This window comes from Amblyomma americanum, chromosome 3 (assembly GCF_052857255.1).
Source record: "Amblyomma americanum isolate KBUSLIRL-KWMA chromosome 3, ASM5285725v1, whole genome shotgun sequence".
NCBI lineage: Eukaryota > Metazoa > Arthropoda > Arachnida > Ixodida > Ixodidae > Amblyomma > Amblyomma americanum.
The window spans coordinates 9,779,446-9,794,694 of NC_135499.1; the positions used below are offsets into that span (position 1 = coordinate 9,779,446).

The 15,249-nt window shown below is 45.7% G+C and overlaps 1 protein-coding gene across 1 annotated transcript in view; it reads left to right on the forward strand.

Annotated features, from left to right (window-relative positions):
• The window catches only part of mEFG1 (mitochondrial translation elongation factor G 1), a gene marked incomplete in the record, with an annotated part of 231,007 nt that overhangs the window by 189,547 nt on the left and 26,211 nt on the right, over window positions 1–15,249 (forward strand). Inside the window, 1 exon segment of the mRNA XM_077657109.1 lies at window positions 6,891–6,959. Within this exon segment, the coding sequence (XP_077513235.1) occupies window positions 6,891–6,959 (69 nt within the window).

Below are 15,249 nucleotides of genomic sequence, written 5' to 3' on the forward strand. Positions count from 1 at the left end.
AAGGAAAAGAAGACAGAAGACAGAAAAGAAGAAGGACGAACAAGGACGAACACAGCGCTGACTTACAACTGTTTATTCAGAGTCACACACACAGCTTAAATACTCTCAGACCAGCGCCGGCACACACCGTAAAAGAACCAAAAAAGGAAAAAATAGGAAAAACAATCTCATCATATCTTTATCGCAGAAACTTTGACAGGAACGCCTTTTCTGTATTATACAGAATGACTGAGGTATCGCTGACACACTCTGACCCAGCTTTTTTAATATAGTATGCCTCTATCGTTTCACGGGTTGTTTTTAATTTGCTTCTGCTTAGAATCTTCACTGCCGAAAACATCGGTGTGCAATCTTTGCAAGTTGCGCAGTGCTCAACAAGGTTAGCACCTTCCCTATTCCTTAAATCTCTTTCGTGTTCCCTGAGACGGTCATTGACGCAGCGCCCCGTTTGCCCTATGTAGGACTTGCCACACGTCAAGGGAATTTCGTACACAACGCCTGTGGCGCATTCCGCAAAGCGGTTCCCGTGCCTCTTTTTACACCCAGGTTTCTTGTCATCACCTGTGATGCGTCGGGCCAACTGGCCTAGCTTCCGAGGGGCTGAAAAGACCAACGGCACATTGTGCCGGTTTGCCACCTTTTTGAGGCCATGAGATAGTTTGTGCACGTAGGGCATCACTGCAGGTTTTACTTTAGCCTGCGGGGGTGTTATTGCCTTGGCCAAAAACGTGCCGTTGCGCTGAAGAACTATGAACTTCAATCAAGCATGATTCATATTCATTTCAGCATAACTGCTTTTCTTCATTAGATGGGGCAGCACTGCATTCTGCTCTAAAGTCTCTTGATAATTTGAAAGTACTGCCACTCTTAGAACATCTCCACCACTGCACGACCTCCTCGTTTCCTCCTCGTTTCGGCACTGTCAGGCTGCAGGCATTGGCTGCATGCCTGCTTTTGCTCCACGCCAATTGGTCTCCCTGCCGTTGCCCATGGAAACATGCGCAGCTTGTGTGTTTGCTTGTGAATTTCTTTTTGGTTCTCACCATTTTTTGCCTTGCCTGGTTGCAGCGACGAAGCACGCATTGGTTTCTGTGCTTTGCGCTTGCGTTATGTCGGACTGCTGTGCATTTAATTGCAGTAAGAGGCGCGAGGATGGCTTCGCCGTTTTTATGGTCCCGCAAGGAAAGCGTGATTGCTTGCGGAGGAAGCAGTGGCTTCACAACATCGGCATAAAGGACTTCATTCCTACAAGAACAGCATTGTCTGTGATGTAAGATGCCTTGCTTTTTTGTAGGCTTTAACGCGTCACCTTAATGGTACATTTTTTGACGTTTGTGGTGCTCATTCTTCGTGCACTACTGCGGTTTTAATTTGTATGTAGGCTACATAAAAAATTGCCTTGCGCTCAATCTGATGAATCATTTACTGGATCTTCCTCGCCTTGCATGTCGCTTTTAGCCAATTAGTATAGCAGCACCGTAGATACTGATTTGTACAGTGAACAGCATGCATTTGAATACACGAGCTTGAGCTCATCTGTCATGAATATGTTAGAAGCTGCTTTTTTTTACTGAAACCGCAACGGTGCCTTACAGAGGAGCTGTTATTTCAAGCTTGTTCTTTGATATCTGCATCTCCCATGTGAAGTAAAGGGATCATCAGTGCTAGCTAGCCCAAGTTGTACTTCTCCTATTGTTACATTTGCCTTGAATACCGCGGCCATGCATTAGTGGGTGGTGATTGCAGTTTGCTTTTGGCTGAGTGATCGCGGGTACTTTAAGTTGTAATACTGTGCAGAGGCTGGGAGCCTTCTGCTCAGGTTGTGAAAGCATTTATATTTTTTGATGCGAAAGCACTAATCCAGAGGCTGCTACCCCGAGCAAAATCTTGTCTTACGAAGCAGCTGCGCAGCAGCAGTTGCATAGGAACACTATAACAGTTAGCCAAGCATATAGTGATGTGATGATATTGTCATGGTGTTGGTGACAAGACAGGGACCCGATAGCTTGGCAGCACGTCCTTCAGGAGGGGAGACGGCGAGCTTCAACGTCCTTCAATCCGAGCGGCACCAGCGTAAACGTCTTTTTGCCTGAGCGCCACCTGGCATTCCTCCTCTTTTAAAAAAGAATGCGCGCACACAAGCACACATAGCACGCAAGAAAGGTTAGAAGAATCTGGGTGGTCATCATGCAAAATACGGCTTCATACATAAAACATAGGCGATCACTGGTTGGGGTAGTCGATGTCTTCTCTGCTCTGGAAGTGCCTCGTCCGGGAGTACCTCATAATTAATGTCGCTGACGCGCCGCAAGACTTTATAAGGACCGGAATAGCGACAATTCAGTCATTTGGACAAGCCTCGCTATCGTAACAGGTATCCACACCCAAACCTGGATGCCGGGATTGGAGAAGACTTGTCTGTGCTGGAGGCTGTACTGGCGCAAGTCTTTATCTTGTTGCTGTGCGATGTGGATTCGTGCTAGCTGATGAGCCTGCTCGGCTTCTTGGGCAGAATGCTCAGCATCAGCTGAAAGTTGGCCATCGGTTGCGCAAGGGAGCGTTGCGTCGAGCATCATGTGAACCTTCCTGCTGTAGAGGAGACAGAATGGTGTGAAACGGGTCGTCTCTTGAACTTCTGTATTATAGGTGAATGTCTCGTATGGTAGGATCATGTCCGACATCGACGTACATGTCCAGCATGTCCGACATAGTCTTTTTAAGCTGCTCTGTCAGCCTGTTTGCCTGCAGGTGGTAAGCAGTAGTTTTACAATGGATCATACCGCTGAGTTAAAAAGTTTCTGTCATCATCTGGGAAGTGAAGGCAGTTCCTCTGTCGGTAATGACATAGCTCGGGGTGCCGTATCGAAGTACGATCTCATTCACGAAGAAATCGGCAACCACGAGGTAAGGCTTTGGCCTCGGCGTATCGAGTGAGGTAGTCAGTGGCACTGATGATGCACCGGTTGTCACCCGAGGGAAAGGGCCGAGAAAGTCCATGCCGACCTGATCAAATGGGGCACGTGGTGGTGCAATAGGTTGAAGGAGCCCCGGAGGCTTGGAGGCTGGGGCTTTACGGCGCTGACAGCATTTAACAGTAGTGGCAAGTTTGGGCCAGTAGAACAGCTGGAATATTCTGGAAAGCGTGCGAGAGTATCCCAAATGGCCAGAGGTTAGCTCGTTGTGGCTCGCAGAAAGGATTTCCTCTCGAAGAGTTGTGGGGATGAGGAGGAGGAAAGCTCGCAAACTGGAACCAGGGTTCTTCTTATAGAGCACTACTTGTTTCAGGGAAAATGATGGCAGGTTCCTAGAAAAACATTTAGGAATGTGGCTGGTTGACCCTTTAAATATTCGATTAGGGGTCGCAACACTGGATTGGCGCACTGCTAGGTTGACAAATCACAAAAATGGATAGCCCCAAGGAAACTGATGTCGTCGTCCGTGTTGGGGGTTGCGAGTTCGACAGGCATACGAGACAGTGTGTCGGCATCTTCATGCTTATATCCGGACTTCTAGACGTTGGTGAGGTCAAACTCCTACAGGCGAAGGCTCCATCGTACCAGGTGTCCAGACGGGCCACGCAGGTTGGCCAACCAACACAAGCAGTGGTGGTCAGTGACCACTTTGAAAGGGCGACCATAAAGATAGGTGCGAAATTTCGCAGTGGCCCAAATAATGGCGAGGCATTCTTTTTCTGTCGTGGAGTGGTTTATCTCTAAGTCTAGAAACCCGTCTGGTCGGGATGGTACATGAAGAAAGTAGAAGGCGCCGACCAAAAGAAAGGATGGGATCTCTGCTTTATCTCTGCGTGTGATAGAGTGTGGCTTGCATAAGCGATGACTCATGCAACGCCAGAACCGCACTGAGGCTGATGTTGCTGGCGTTGTGTATTTCAGTGTCACCTTGCTCATCAAAATGGGCAAGAACGGGCGGCGTTTGAAGACACAGGCGGAGCTTGGCGAAAGCCACGTCTTGCTCGTGAATCCAAACAATAGGTGTGGTGCGTCTGCAAGGTCAGCGAAATTTTCGATAAAACGGCGATAGTAACTGCAGAGCCCTAGAAAGTGGCAAACAGTTTTCTTGTTGCGTGGGGTTGCAAGCTTATCGGGGTCTGGCTTCACGCCGGCGGCGCTAACAACATGGCCAAGAAATTTCAGCTCCTGGTAACCGAAATGGCATTTTTGGGGCTTCAGTGTCAGGTTAGCTGAACGAAGGGCTTCGAGGACCGTCTGCAGGCGTTCAAGATGTTGACTAGAGTCTGTGAAAACCACCACGTCGTCGAGATAGACTAGGCAACACTGCCATGTAAGACCGGCGAGGACAGTGTCCATCATCCGCTGAAATGTGGCAGGCGCAGAACAAAGACTGAAGGGTAGAACTTTAAATTTATAAAGGCCATGGGGAGTGACAAAGGTCTTCTTGTCGCGGTCCCGTTCATCAACCTCAATTTGCCAGTAGCCACTTTTTAGGTCGATAGACGAAAAATACTGAGCGTGCTGAAGGCGATCGAGAGATTCGTCAATATGTGGCAATGGGTAAACGTTCTTTGTGACAGCATTCAGCTTCCGATATTCGACGCAAAAACACAGTGTGCCGTCTTTCTTTATAACGAGGACGACCGGTGAGGACGATGGGCTGTTGGAAGGCTGGATATTGCCATCTTCAAGCATCTGCTTAACTTGTGACTTAATGACTTCGCGCTCTGTACACGATACGCGATAGGGGTGTTGACGGATTGGGGGGACATCATCGAACGTCATGATGTGGTGCTTGGTTGTGGTAGTTTGAGGCACTTTCAAGAAGGAGTTGAAACACTCTCTGAATTCGAGCATTAGTGCACACAGCTGCTCCCGTTGACTGGTTGACAGCGCGGAGTTGACGTCAAGGCTCTCGTGGGACAAGGGAGTCTGCAGTGGCGCTGAGGAGAAGCACTCGGAAACATCGCAGATGCGTTTGGCAAATGCTACAGAAGTGCCGCAAAAAAGATGCCGATGTTCGTGCGTAAAATTGATAGCAAGTACCTGTTACTGGCCACTATGAAGATGGATCAGACTGCGGGCCACGCACACGCCTTGCGTCAGCAGTAATGAAAGTTCGGTTTCGGTGATGGTGTCACTGTCCTGAAGTACTCAACAGTAATGAAGACGCTGGTTCAGGGCGGTAGGGTGACAGTGTCCGTAAAAACATGAAGAATCTGGCTTGGTCGCGGCGCATTGCTGCGGGCAACAGCATTCTGAGTTGAAAACGAGGTCTTGTGAATCACGAAGGCCAATAATCGTCCCCTATTCACGCCTAAGATAAGGTCGCGCGAACAGTTATTCAGAACAAGACAGCTGGATCCTTGAATATGCCGCCCTTGAATCAGACCCATCACTGCCATAAAAAACTCTGATAGATGTGCGTGACCTGACCCGCCTTCTCAGATTCTGCCTGTCAAACACGTACTTCACTTTTGAGGATGTCCTGTTCAGGCAGATTCACGTAACTGCCATGGGTGCATCGATTTCCGTGACAGTCGCTAACTTGGCCATGGAAGAAATCGAAGGCTGTGCTCTTGCGTCCTTCACACCTGCCCCAAAAGTGTTCCTGAGGTACGTGGACGACTGCTTTTGCATCCTGAAAAAAGAAGCATTATATGACTTTACTATTCACCTCAACAGTTTGGAGCCTATCATACAGTTCACTGTTAAGGAAATCGACGGCCGCCTCCCTTTTTTAGATACACTCGTTTCCAGACAGTCCTCACGTCTAAATTTCACTGTTTACAGGAAACCCACGCACACTGGCCGCTGCCTCCATTTTAAGTCTGTTCACCCTGATTGCCAGAAACGTCCTGTGGTGTCATCGCTCCTCCGATGAAAAGAAATCTGTTCCAGAGAAAAAGACCGGATTGCTGAAGATGTGCGCGTACGGCATGACTTGTCCACCTGTGGCTATCCTGTACATGTCATGAACTCTGTACAATGCCAAATGGAACGTCCCAGACTGCAAGCTAATCCCGCTACCCAGAAACGAGCCGCGATTCCCTATGTTCCTGGCATCAGTGAACCTTTGGCGCGCATATTACAGTCCTACGAAGTTAAGGCCGTGCATGTGAGAGCTTGAAAACTGAGGAGTCAGCTTGTGCATGCCAAAGACAAGCTGAAGAAGGAAAAGTTCCCAGGTGTCGTGTATTCGATACCATGTGCGGACTGCCTGTCTGTGTTTATTGGCGAGTCGGGTGACTTTGAGCGAAGAATACGTGATCACCAGAGTGACGTCAGAAACTGGCGGGCAGATCAAAAATGCACTTGCTGAGCACTCGGTGTCCGCCGCACACAACATAAACTGGGCAGAGGCACGTGTGATCGCAAAAGAAAGGGACAGGAAGTCACGGCTCTATTTGGAATCCCTGATTATTCAGACAGCAGTGCATACGCTTAATCGAAATGATGGAAACTTGCCCCCAATCTACGCCAGGTGCCTGGACTCGCTCATGCGCCGTGTATGAATAAACGACGAAGCTGCGTTATGCCTCATTGTGAACAGGCTCCCCCACGGGAGCTGAAACGTCATCCCATCCTTCCTTTTGGTCGGCGCCTTCTACTTTCGTCATTAAGCTCTTTGCTTGCGCTACATTTCGCTGGGGGGCTCCCAGCAGAGCGGTGCGTAAATCCACTTGGCTAAAAGTCTAATATGCCTGATACAGTGTTAGAGGAGCCGCATTTTTTCACGCTGTTAATGACTGCTACTAAAGGTGGCATTAGGGCAGGCCTGTTCTGCACTGATTCCTCACTTTCATGTTAAATGCTTTCTTTCACTGTTAATCTGCTACTTATGACTGAGGTGTGCCCACTGCATGGGTAGTTTGGTGCGCAACCAGCGTGACCTGAGGTTGTTCTGGTGGTGTGCAGGTGACCACCACATTGTGGATTCGAACGACATCTCTTTCTTCCTGGCAGCCCAGGGTGCCATCAAGCAAGGTGAGCCTGCCGCTGCGCGTGCAAGTGTGTGTGAACAGTTGTGTGGTGCCTCTGACAGTGCCTTCAAGGGGTAGTATTGACATGCACAGTGGCAACACGTGGGTCACTGCATGTAACAAACATCTATACAGCAGGGTCCTTGGTACTAAAAAGAATTTCAGCTATTTATTTATCCGGTACCCACAGCGCCGTTAAGCATTATGGGGGATTCATGATGGTAAAACAGCCCGAAACAAGACTGGAAAGAAGGAACACACAACGACACGAGCGCACACTTGAACAAATAGGTACTCCCTGAATAGCCGAGCCTGCCTTCGCCGTTCTGGCTTGCAGTATCTTGAGGGCCCTTGTCACTTGCCCGACAGAAGGGCTGATGACTCCGAAGTTCGTCCAAAGTACTGGTGGGAAAAACTTGGCACATAAACAGGGGAGTGTGCGAGCCTGGCAGGCTGCATTGGCAGCCAAGGAAGCAAGAGCACTTGGATGAAGAGAACATAAAACAGAGGAACTAGAGATGAATTCCAGAAGTGGTGTTTGTTCGGTGATTCATGACTTGTGTGTTTCTTCTTTGTCTCGTCTTGTTGCACGCTGTTTTACCATCATGAGTCACCTACTCATCCAACAAGCATCACTTCTGATTACAGGGGGTTACAAACAAAAAAAGTGAACACTCTTCAAAAGGAAATGCAAATGCATGTCACAGTTCGCTATGTGAAGATTTAAAAGCTTCAGGCAAATGCATTTCGAAATTATCAGGCAGAGAAAGACGACACGAGTTTTCCATTACTATACTGTGACAGCATTAAAAGGCATAGAAAAAAAGGGGCACTACTTAAAAGTGGGAACACACAAGTGCTCATACATTTGATAGCAAAATAAGCAAGAGAAGGAGGAACGCTGTTACCAAAACCACTGGCAGCCGATAAACCTTATCTGCAATGAACAGAAGCATGAAAAAAATAAAAAAATGAGTGGACATGCTCACAGATGGCTTTCTGTCATATCTTGTGCGAACAAAAAAAATACAGAAGGCGAACTGTCATTTCAGGACTGTCAGCTCGTTTAACAAAGAATAAAATGCATTGCTAGATGTGCAAGCTACGATGCATGAAGGCAAACGGCTCCACTGTCGAATTCTTTGGGGAAAAGGATGCTAAGTGCTGCAGTTCTGCACTTCTACTCAAATAATTTTTTGTTGTGATGTACACGTGACCATTGTAGTGACTACCGCCACCATTGCAGTCAGTGCACCTGAAAACTCTATGTAAGGAAGCCATTGCATTGTGTAATATTGATGTAACCAGCTTGCTGTGTTGATGACTTGACTGCTGGTGCCCAATCATCAAACTTAACTATGTGGAAGTTTTCATCGTATAATGATGGCTACGAGACCATTCTATTCTATTGCAAATGTGGCTGACTCAGCACACTGGGTGGTGGCTCATTTCGCGCTCGCTGTGAGCATGTTGGGGCAGGGCATGAAGAGGTGTGCCATCTCTGTTCTCTTTCCGGACCATGCAGGCTGATGCCACTCTCTGCCAGTATGCCGAGCTCAGTACAGGCATTGCACTGCTAAGCTGTTGTGTGCATGACTGCCAGTTAGACACAGCAATCTTGGCTTTAGTTGTATTGGATACGTCATATACAGTACAACTTCGTTGATGCGTTCCCGGTTCATACACTGGAAATCACGGGTACTTGAAAAGGCCCATAGAGTTACATCATTTTCCTGTCTTTTAATATATTTCCGGATGATGCGATTTCTCAGTTGCTGCATTTGACCAATTCTGGTCGTATAATATGTCTAGCGCCCACTCATGTGCAAACACTCAAGTAGGTCGAGCATGGGGGCACACGACATCAAGCACTCAATTGTAGCGACACTCACTCACCATAGTGGCTTCTCTGCAGTGCCTAAGTGCAAAAGGGCTGAGCTTTAAAAAAATGCCTTGTACCTGCGGGGACGCGACATGAACAGCTGGAATGCAGTGGCAGACAGCTGCCATGGTACTTCTCTGCAGCGCCTAGATGTGAAGGGGTGAACAAAAAATTGCGCTGATATGCACGTAAGCGGTTCCTGTGGGGACGCATCTTGAACTCGAATGCAGCGGCAGTCACCTGTCATGGTGACTTCTCTGCAGCGCCTAGGTGTGAAAGGGCGAACAAACAATTGCGCTGATATACATGTGGGCTGTTCCTGCAGGGACGCATCCTGAACTAGAATGCAGTGGCAAATACCTGTCATGGTGGCTTCTATGCAGTGTCTAGATGTGATTGGACAAACAAAAAAATATGCTTATATACATGTGGGCTGTTCCTGCAAGGACGAGTCCTGAATTACAATGCAGTGGCAGTCACCTCTCATGTTGGCTTCTTTGCAGCGCCTAGGTGTGAAGGGGCGAACAAAATATTGCACTGATATACACGTGGGCTGTTCGTCTGGGGTCGCATCCTGAACTAGAATACAGTGGCAGTCACCTGCAGTGGTGGCTTCTCTGCAGCGCCTAGATGTGAATGGGCAAAAAAAAAAAATTTGCTGATATGCACGTGGGCTGTTCCTGCGGGGGTCGTATCCTGAACTAGAATGCAGTGGCCGACACCTGTCATGGTGGCTTCTCTGCAGTGCCTAGATATTTTTATTTATTTATTCAAGACAGTAATACGTCATTGCATACTTAAGAAGTTGGTGTGGAAAAACGAGGACAAGCGAGACAAACAAAGACTAGCGCTCGTCATTGTTTGTCTCGCTTGTCCTCGTTTTTGCGTGCCAACTTGTTCAGTGTGCATATCAACCAACTAGCCCAACTTTCTGCTCCCCTAATACATCATTGCTTTGGAAGACGTAACTAAAAGGCAGGAAACTGCCTGACGAGGTCCGCCATTCTGTGGCAAGGAGCAGTTGACACTCATGTAAAGAAAAAATAGGGACAATGTTTGCAAATGGATGAGAAACAAAATAACGTCTTTTACCGAGCACTCCTGAAAGAAAAGAAAATATGAAACTGCTTTTTTTTTTCACATATTGAAAGTCTCTGAAGGCGTAAAGTATGAACAAGATTAATTATGCAGTTCTGCTAGCAATGAATGGTTGCAAAAAGTAAACAAAATACACAACACATAAACATCAACATCTAAAATACTTGGAACATGACTGAAACTGTCCACTTGAAAAAAAATTGTTAAAAAAGATTTAGAGCGGTACTTTTCTTTCAAAAACACATTCTTCTGTATTTTCTTAACTTGGTTTAAGGCACGAGCATTTGTTAATAAATCTTGAATCATTGGATAGTGGTTCATTAGATTTGATATCTAATAGCTTAGTCTTAGTTACTCTTAGTTGGTTCACGTTCAGGGCTTGATTATAATATTCTTCCATATGTCGTATGAACTCTTTTTTTCCTGATATTTTGATTCGAAAGTCTTTTCTTTGGACAGGTATTGATGGTAAATTTCAAATTTTTGTTTGTAGAGCCTAGGTATTTCAAGAATTCTATAAGATTTAAAGTAGGGTGTGCAACTATCGGTCATCTCTAAGTTACCGATAGCTCATATTGCTCTTTTTTGAATTGATAGTAGGGAATCTAAATTTATTTTAATTGTTGTTTGCCACACGAGTGAGCAATAGCAAAGGCGGGAGAGGTTAAGAGAATAGTGTATCTGTTGTTTGATACTAGCTGGAACATAACACCTTACTCTGTTCAAAATGCCTGAAGCACGAGAGACATCAGTTACAAGTGTGTCAAGGTGCACATTCCAGAAGACATTTTCCTGGAATGTAACACCTAGGAATCTGGTTGTCAAAGAATGATTTATGTCCATACCTTTAAACTTTAAAGACGGAAATGTATTGTAGTGCCTTTAGAGCGGAATAGTGCATAGTTTGTCTTGTTTATGTTCAGTGTGAGGCGGTTACTTCCCAGCCATGAGGTTAAGCTCAACATTCAGTTGTTTGCCTCGCCTCTAAATCAGTTCCAGGGAAGAACACATTCATGTTGTGAGCATATAGCACTACATTAGAAGCGCCCGGCATATTAAAAGTATCATTGATATACAGCAGAAATAAGACTGGTCCTAGGATGGACCCTTGTGGTACTCCGTATGACACACTGTTTCGGAGCGTACGCCATTGATCACAGTATATTGCACGCGGGGTGTTAAATAACTCCTAAGAAGGGTCAAAGCTGTACCCCTGGTACCATAATACAGAAGTTTTCTAAGGAGTAGTCGAGGGTTTGACGGCATACCGTCTGGTCAGGAATCATGGTGATGCAGATTGCTGGTCACTGGCCAAAGTCAAAAGATGAAAAGACGATTCGATTCGTAGTGCTCCCGAAAGGTCTTGTAAGGAGTATATCACACTGGACACTATCGAACACTTTCCTAAAATCAAGGAATATACCAAGAGTTAAAACTTAATAATAATAATAATTGGTTTTTGGGGGAAAGGAAATGGCGCAGTATCTGTCTCATATATCGTTGGACACCTGAACCAAGAGTTAAAACTTTGTTTTCGATATTGTGCAGAATTTCCTTTTATTCCAAGTAGTGCTGCTTCTAGTGACCTATTTTTCTGAAAGCCAAACCGCTGCCTTGCTATAATATTTGGCGAGGTGAGAAATCCAGCGAGCCTTCTGTTTATAATGTGTTCAGCTATCTTGGCGAATACAGAACGCACGGAGATTGGCCTATAATTGTAGAGGTTATCAAATGAGCCTCCGTTATGTAGAGCCGTCACAAGAGCAAGTTCCATTTTGGATGGGAAAACTCCCATTGAGATTGTTAGATTACAAAGGTGTGCAATAGGGGTGCTCACAGTTTTACTCACAGCCTTCAGTGGTTTCGGTCTGATGTCATCATTTTCAGATGCACATCCATCATTATAGACATGATTACATCATGCGTGTCGCTGTAGTCAGTGGGGGGTAAGTATATTGTATTCGGGTTGTTTGAACTAACGAAATGCTCGCACGACATGCCAGAAAGTGTAACGGTCTCGTCGCTGGATGGAGCACCAGCAACATGAAAGTGCTTGTTAAACATGTTCACTAACTCTACTTCAGATAGATCGCCATTCTGAAATTTCACTTTGTTTATTTCTGCATTTTTATAGATTATCTCTCACCGTTTGCCATACCAGCCGGGTATTACCGTTCGCTTGCAAAAATATATGGGAATAGTATTCAAACTTTGCTTTCTTTATGTCGGAAATGAGCAGGCTTCGTTCCTTCTTAAATGCGGGAAAGTCACTTTCATCTTTGGTTAACAGGAATGTTTGGAAGAGCGTTTTTCTGTTTGATTCTTTTGAATAGTTCAAGAGATATCCAGGGCTTGTGTACTTTTAGTGCCTTTTACGAAGCCTAAGAGGAAAACATGTGGCATAAGCAGACACAAAACATGAAAAGAAAGCATCGTAAGCAGCATCGGGATCCAATAACTCTAACAAACTGTTCCAGTTAACCTTGCTGAGCGTGTCCTTAAACTTGTCGACATTGGGCTCGGAACAGTCTCTAATTTGTACTATTCGGGGAGATTGGGTGTTTGTAGGGTAGGACACAATATATTGGCAAACGGTCACTTAAACAACTGACCAATGTACCTCATTTTATATTTTCGCGAGGAAAACTTGTAATGCATAGGCCAAGGATGCTTTGGGAAGTTGATGTAATTCTTGTTGGCACAGTGATCACATTTGAGCAAAAAAGGCTCATATAGCTATTTAAATTGTAAGAAAGCTTGATTGTCACGGGAAGCATTTAGATTGAAATTCCCCACGAGAACACTCTCAAGCTTTAGATGAACGCTCCAGTCAAGTAGTTTTTCGGAAAACTGAATAAATTCACTGAGAGAACCTGATGGAGGATGGTATATAACAGGAAAAATAATATCACGACACTATATAACTAAGCACTCATAGTTATCATTAACTATCTTGAACTGTGGGAGTGTCTTGTAGTTGAGATTTGAGCAAATGTATACAGTAGAATCTCGTTACAACGAACTTCACGGGACCGCCGAATTTAAATCGTTATTTTGAAATATCGTAGTACTGAAAAACCATTATTTTCATGTCAGTAATGCATCACAAGAACTAAAATTACGTACCTTTGCAGCAGATTTACGTGTTGGTAAGTAAATAATAAACGATAACGCTGGGCACAGTTTAATTACAATTTATTGCTTGAAGAAGTCTGTTATCTTCTTCTGGCGAGTAGACGACAAGCGCTGCAGGACGAACGCCTCCACATCCTCGACCTTCCTGTGCACGTCATCGGGGACATCTTTGCAGCGCCCGAGGAATGATCGGGTCTTCTCTAGAAAGACTAGGACATCCGAGCCGGAAACAATCTCTTCCTCTTCGTGCACTGATCCAGTGTCGGCATCGTCTTCGTCGCTACTACATTCTTCTTGCTCACGCACTTGATTCACGATGTCTTCGGTGGTGAGCTCCGCGGATGTAGCCGCCGCGCTGTCGCTATACACATAATTCGGAAGTCGCTGTCCACAGTAGTTGCCCAGCCGCAGGCGTTTTCTTGAGGGAGCCAGCTGCGACTCTCGATGTAGTTTTATGATCTTGTCCCGATCTTTGAGCATCGTTGCCATTGTTGACGGTGTAATGTCAAGCTCCCTGCACAAGTCCGCTTGCTTTTTTCCAGCAGCTGCGACAGAATGTCCGCTTTTTCTTTAAGCGAAAACTGGCGTCGCTTCTTTTTAACGCGGGGGCCAGGAGAACTCATTGTCAGCAAAGCTAATGCACAACACAATCACAGCGCCGATAACTTTGCAGATCCTAACGTTCGCTGTCGACGTGGTGACACTGCACTGAATAGGCTTAAGACTACTGCGCAGTATGTGACCACACGCTGGATGGATGATAATGGCCTTACCCTTTGTATCAGGCGGTAGTTTGCGCTGCCTAGCCTATATTCATTCAACGCGACACTCGCGTGATGGCGATACCGCTGGGGCTGTATCTGTTGCAACGAGTTACCCAGCGCATAGCTGATGCTTCGGATGACGATGACAGGCGTCAGCTTCAGGGATTTGGTACAGAACTTCGACGAAACTTCGTAATAACGAAGCGTCTTGCGACGAATGCGAGATTAAATTACATACGTTATTCTGAAATATTCCGTAATTTGAAATTCGTAGTACTGAAAGTTTTTTACATTGAAAGTATAGGCATTTTGGCGGGGATTTAAAAAAAATTCGTAAATCTGAAAATTTCGTTAACCTGATGTTCGTAGTAACGAGATTTTACTGTATAGCAGTGCCACCACCACACTTCTTTTAACGACACACAGATACAACATCGTATACTGAAAGTGAAAAAACACTCATCTCATAATAAAACAGTCTCTGTGAAAAAATTATGTGAAATGAAAATTCAGGTTCGCATAAAGAATAAATTCATCATATTTGTTACGCAAACTTCTGGCACTAAGATGTAACAGTGAAAGTGCGGACTGCTTTTTCATTGAGAAACAGTGTTCAGAGAAAACAAACGGATAATAGCCAGAATAGTCAGTGCAGGCCATCAAAATCCTGTGCTGTGCGAATGACAACAGCCTTATCGCCACTTTTCTTTCGAACTAGCACTTTTTCGTCCGAGTGCCATACAAAAGTATATCCTGCTCTTTTCGCCCATTCCTTTGCTATTCATAACAAATTGTGGGACATGAACATCTCGGCAGGTCCGTTCTCTAGTGCCTGGCGCTTTGCCAGCCAGGCGTCACGAAGTTCATGACTGACGAAGCGAACAAAGACGCCCCGTGTTTTACCTGGTTTCTCTGGGGGCCGATGCAGTGCTATATCTTTCTGAGTTAATGGCTGATAAAGTTTTGAGGCCAGTTTGTTTATTTTCTTTAGCAAGTTCTCGTTTTGGGCTTCAGCAAGGCCATGAATTTCAATGTTGTTTCGACGGCTATGCCACTTCAGGTTATCTGCGTCTTGCTTCATCTGTTGTAGTTCACCAGAAGTGCCACCTTTTTCTATCAGATCCATGCATCCAGCCAGTTTTTTTGTTGCTTGCTCTTGTTGCTTGCAGACAAAAAAATGCGCTGATATACACATGGGCTATTCCTGCAGGGACACATCGTGAAGTAGAATGCAGGGGCAGTCACCTGCCTTGGTGGCTTTTCTGCAGTGCCTAGATGTGAAGGGGCGAACAAAAAAGTGCGCTGATACACATGTGGGCTGCTCCTGCAGGGACGCATCCTCAACTAGAATGCAGTGGCAGTCACCTGCCATGGCGGCTTCTGTGCAGCGCCTAGATGTGAAGGGACAAACAAAA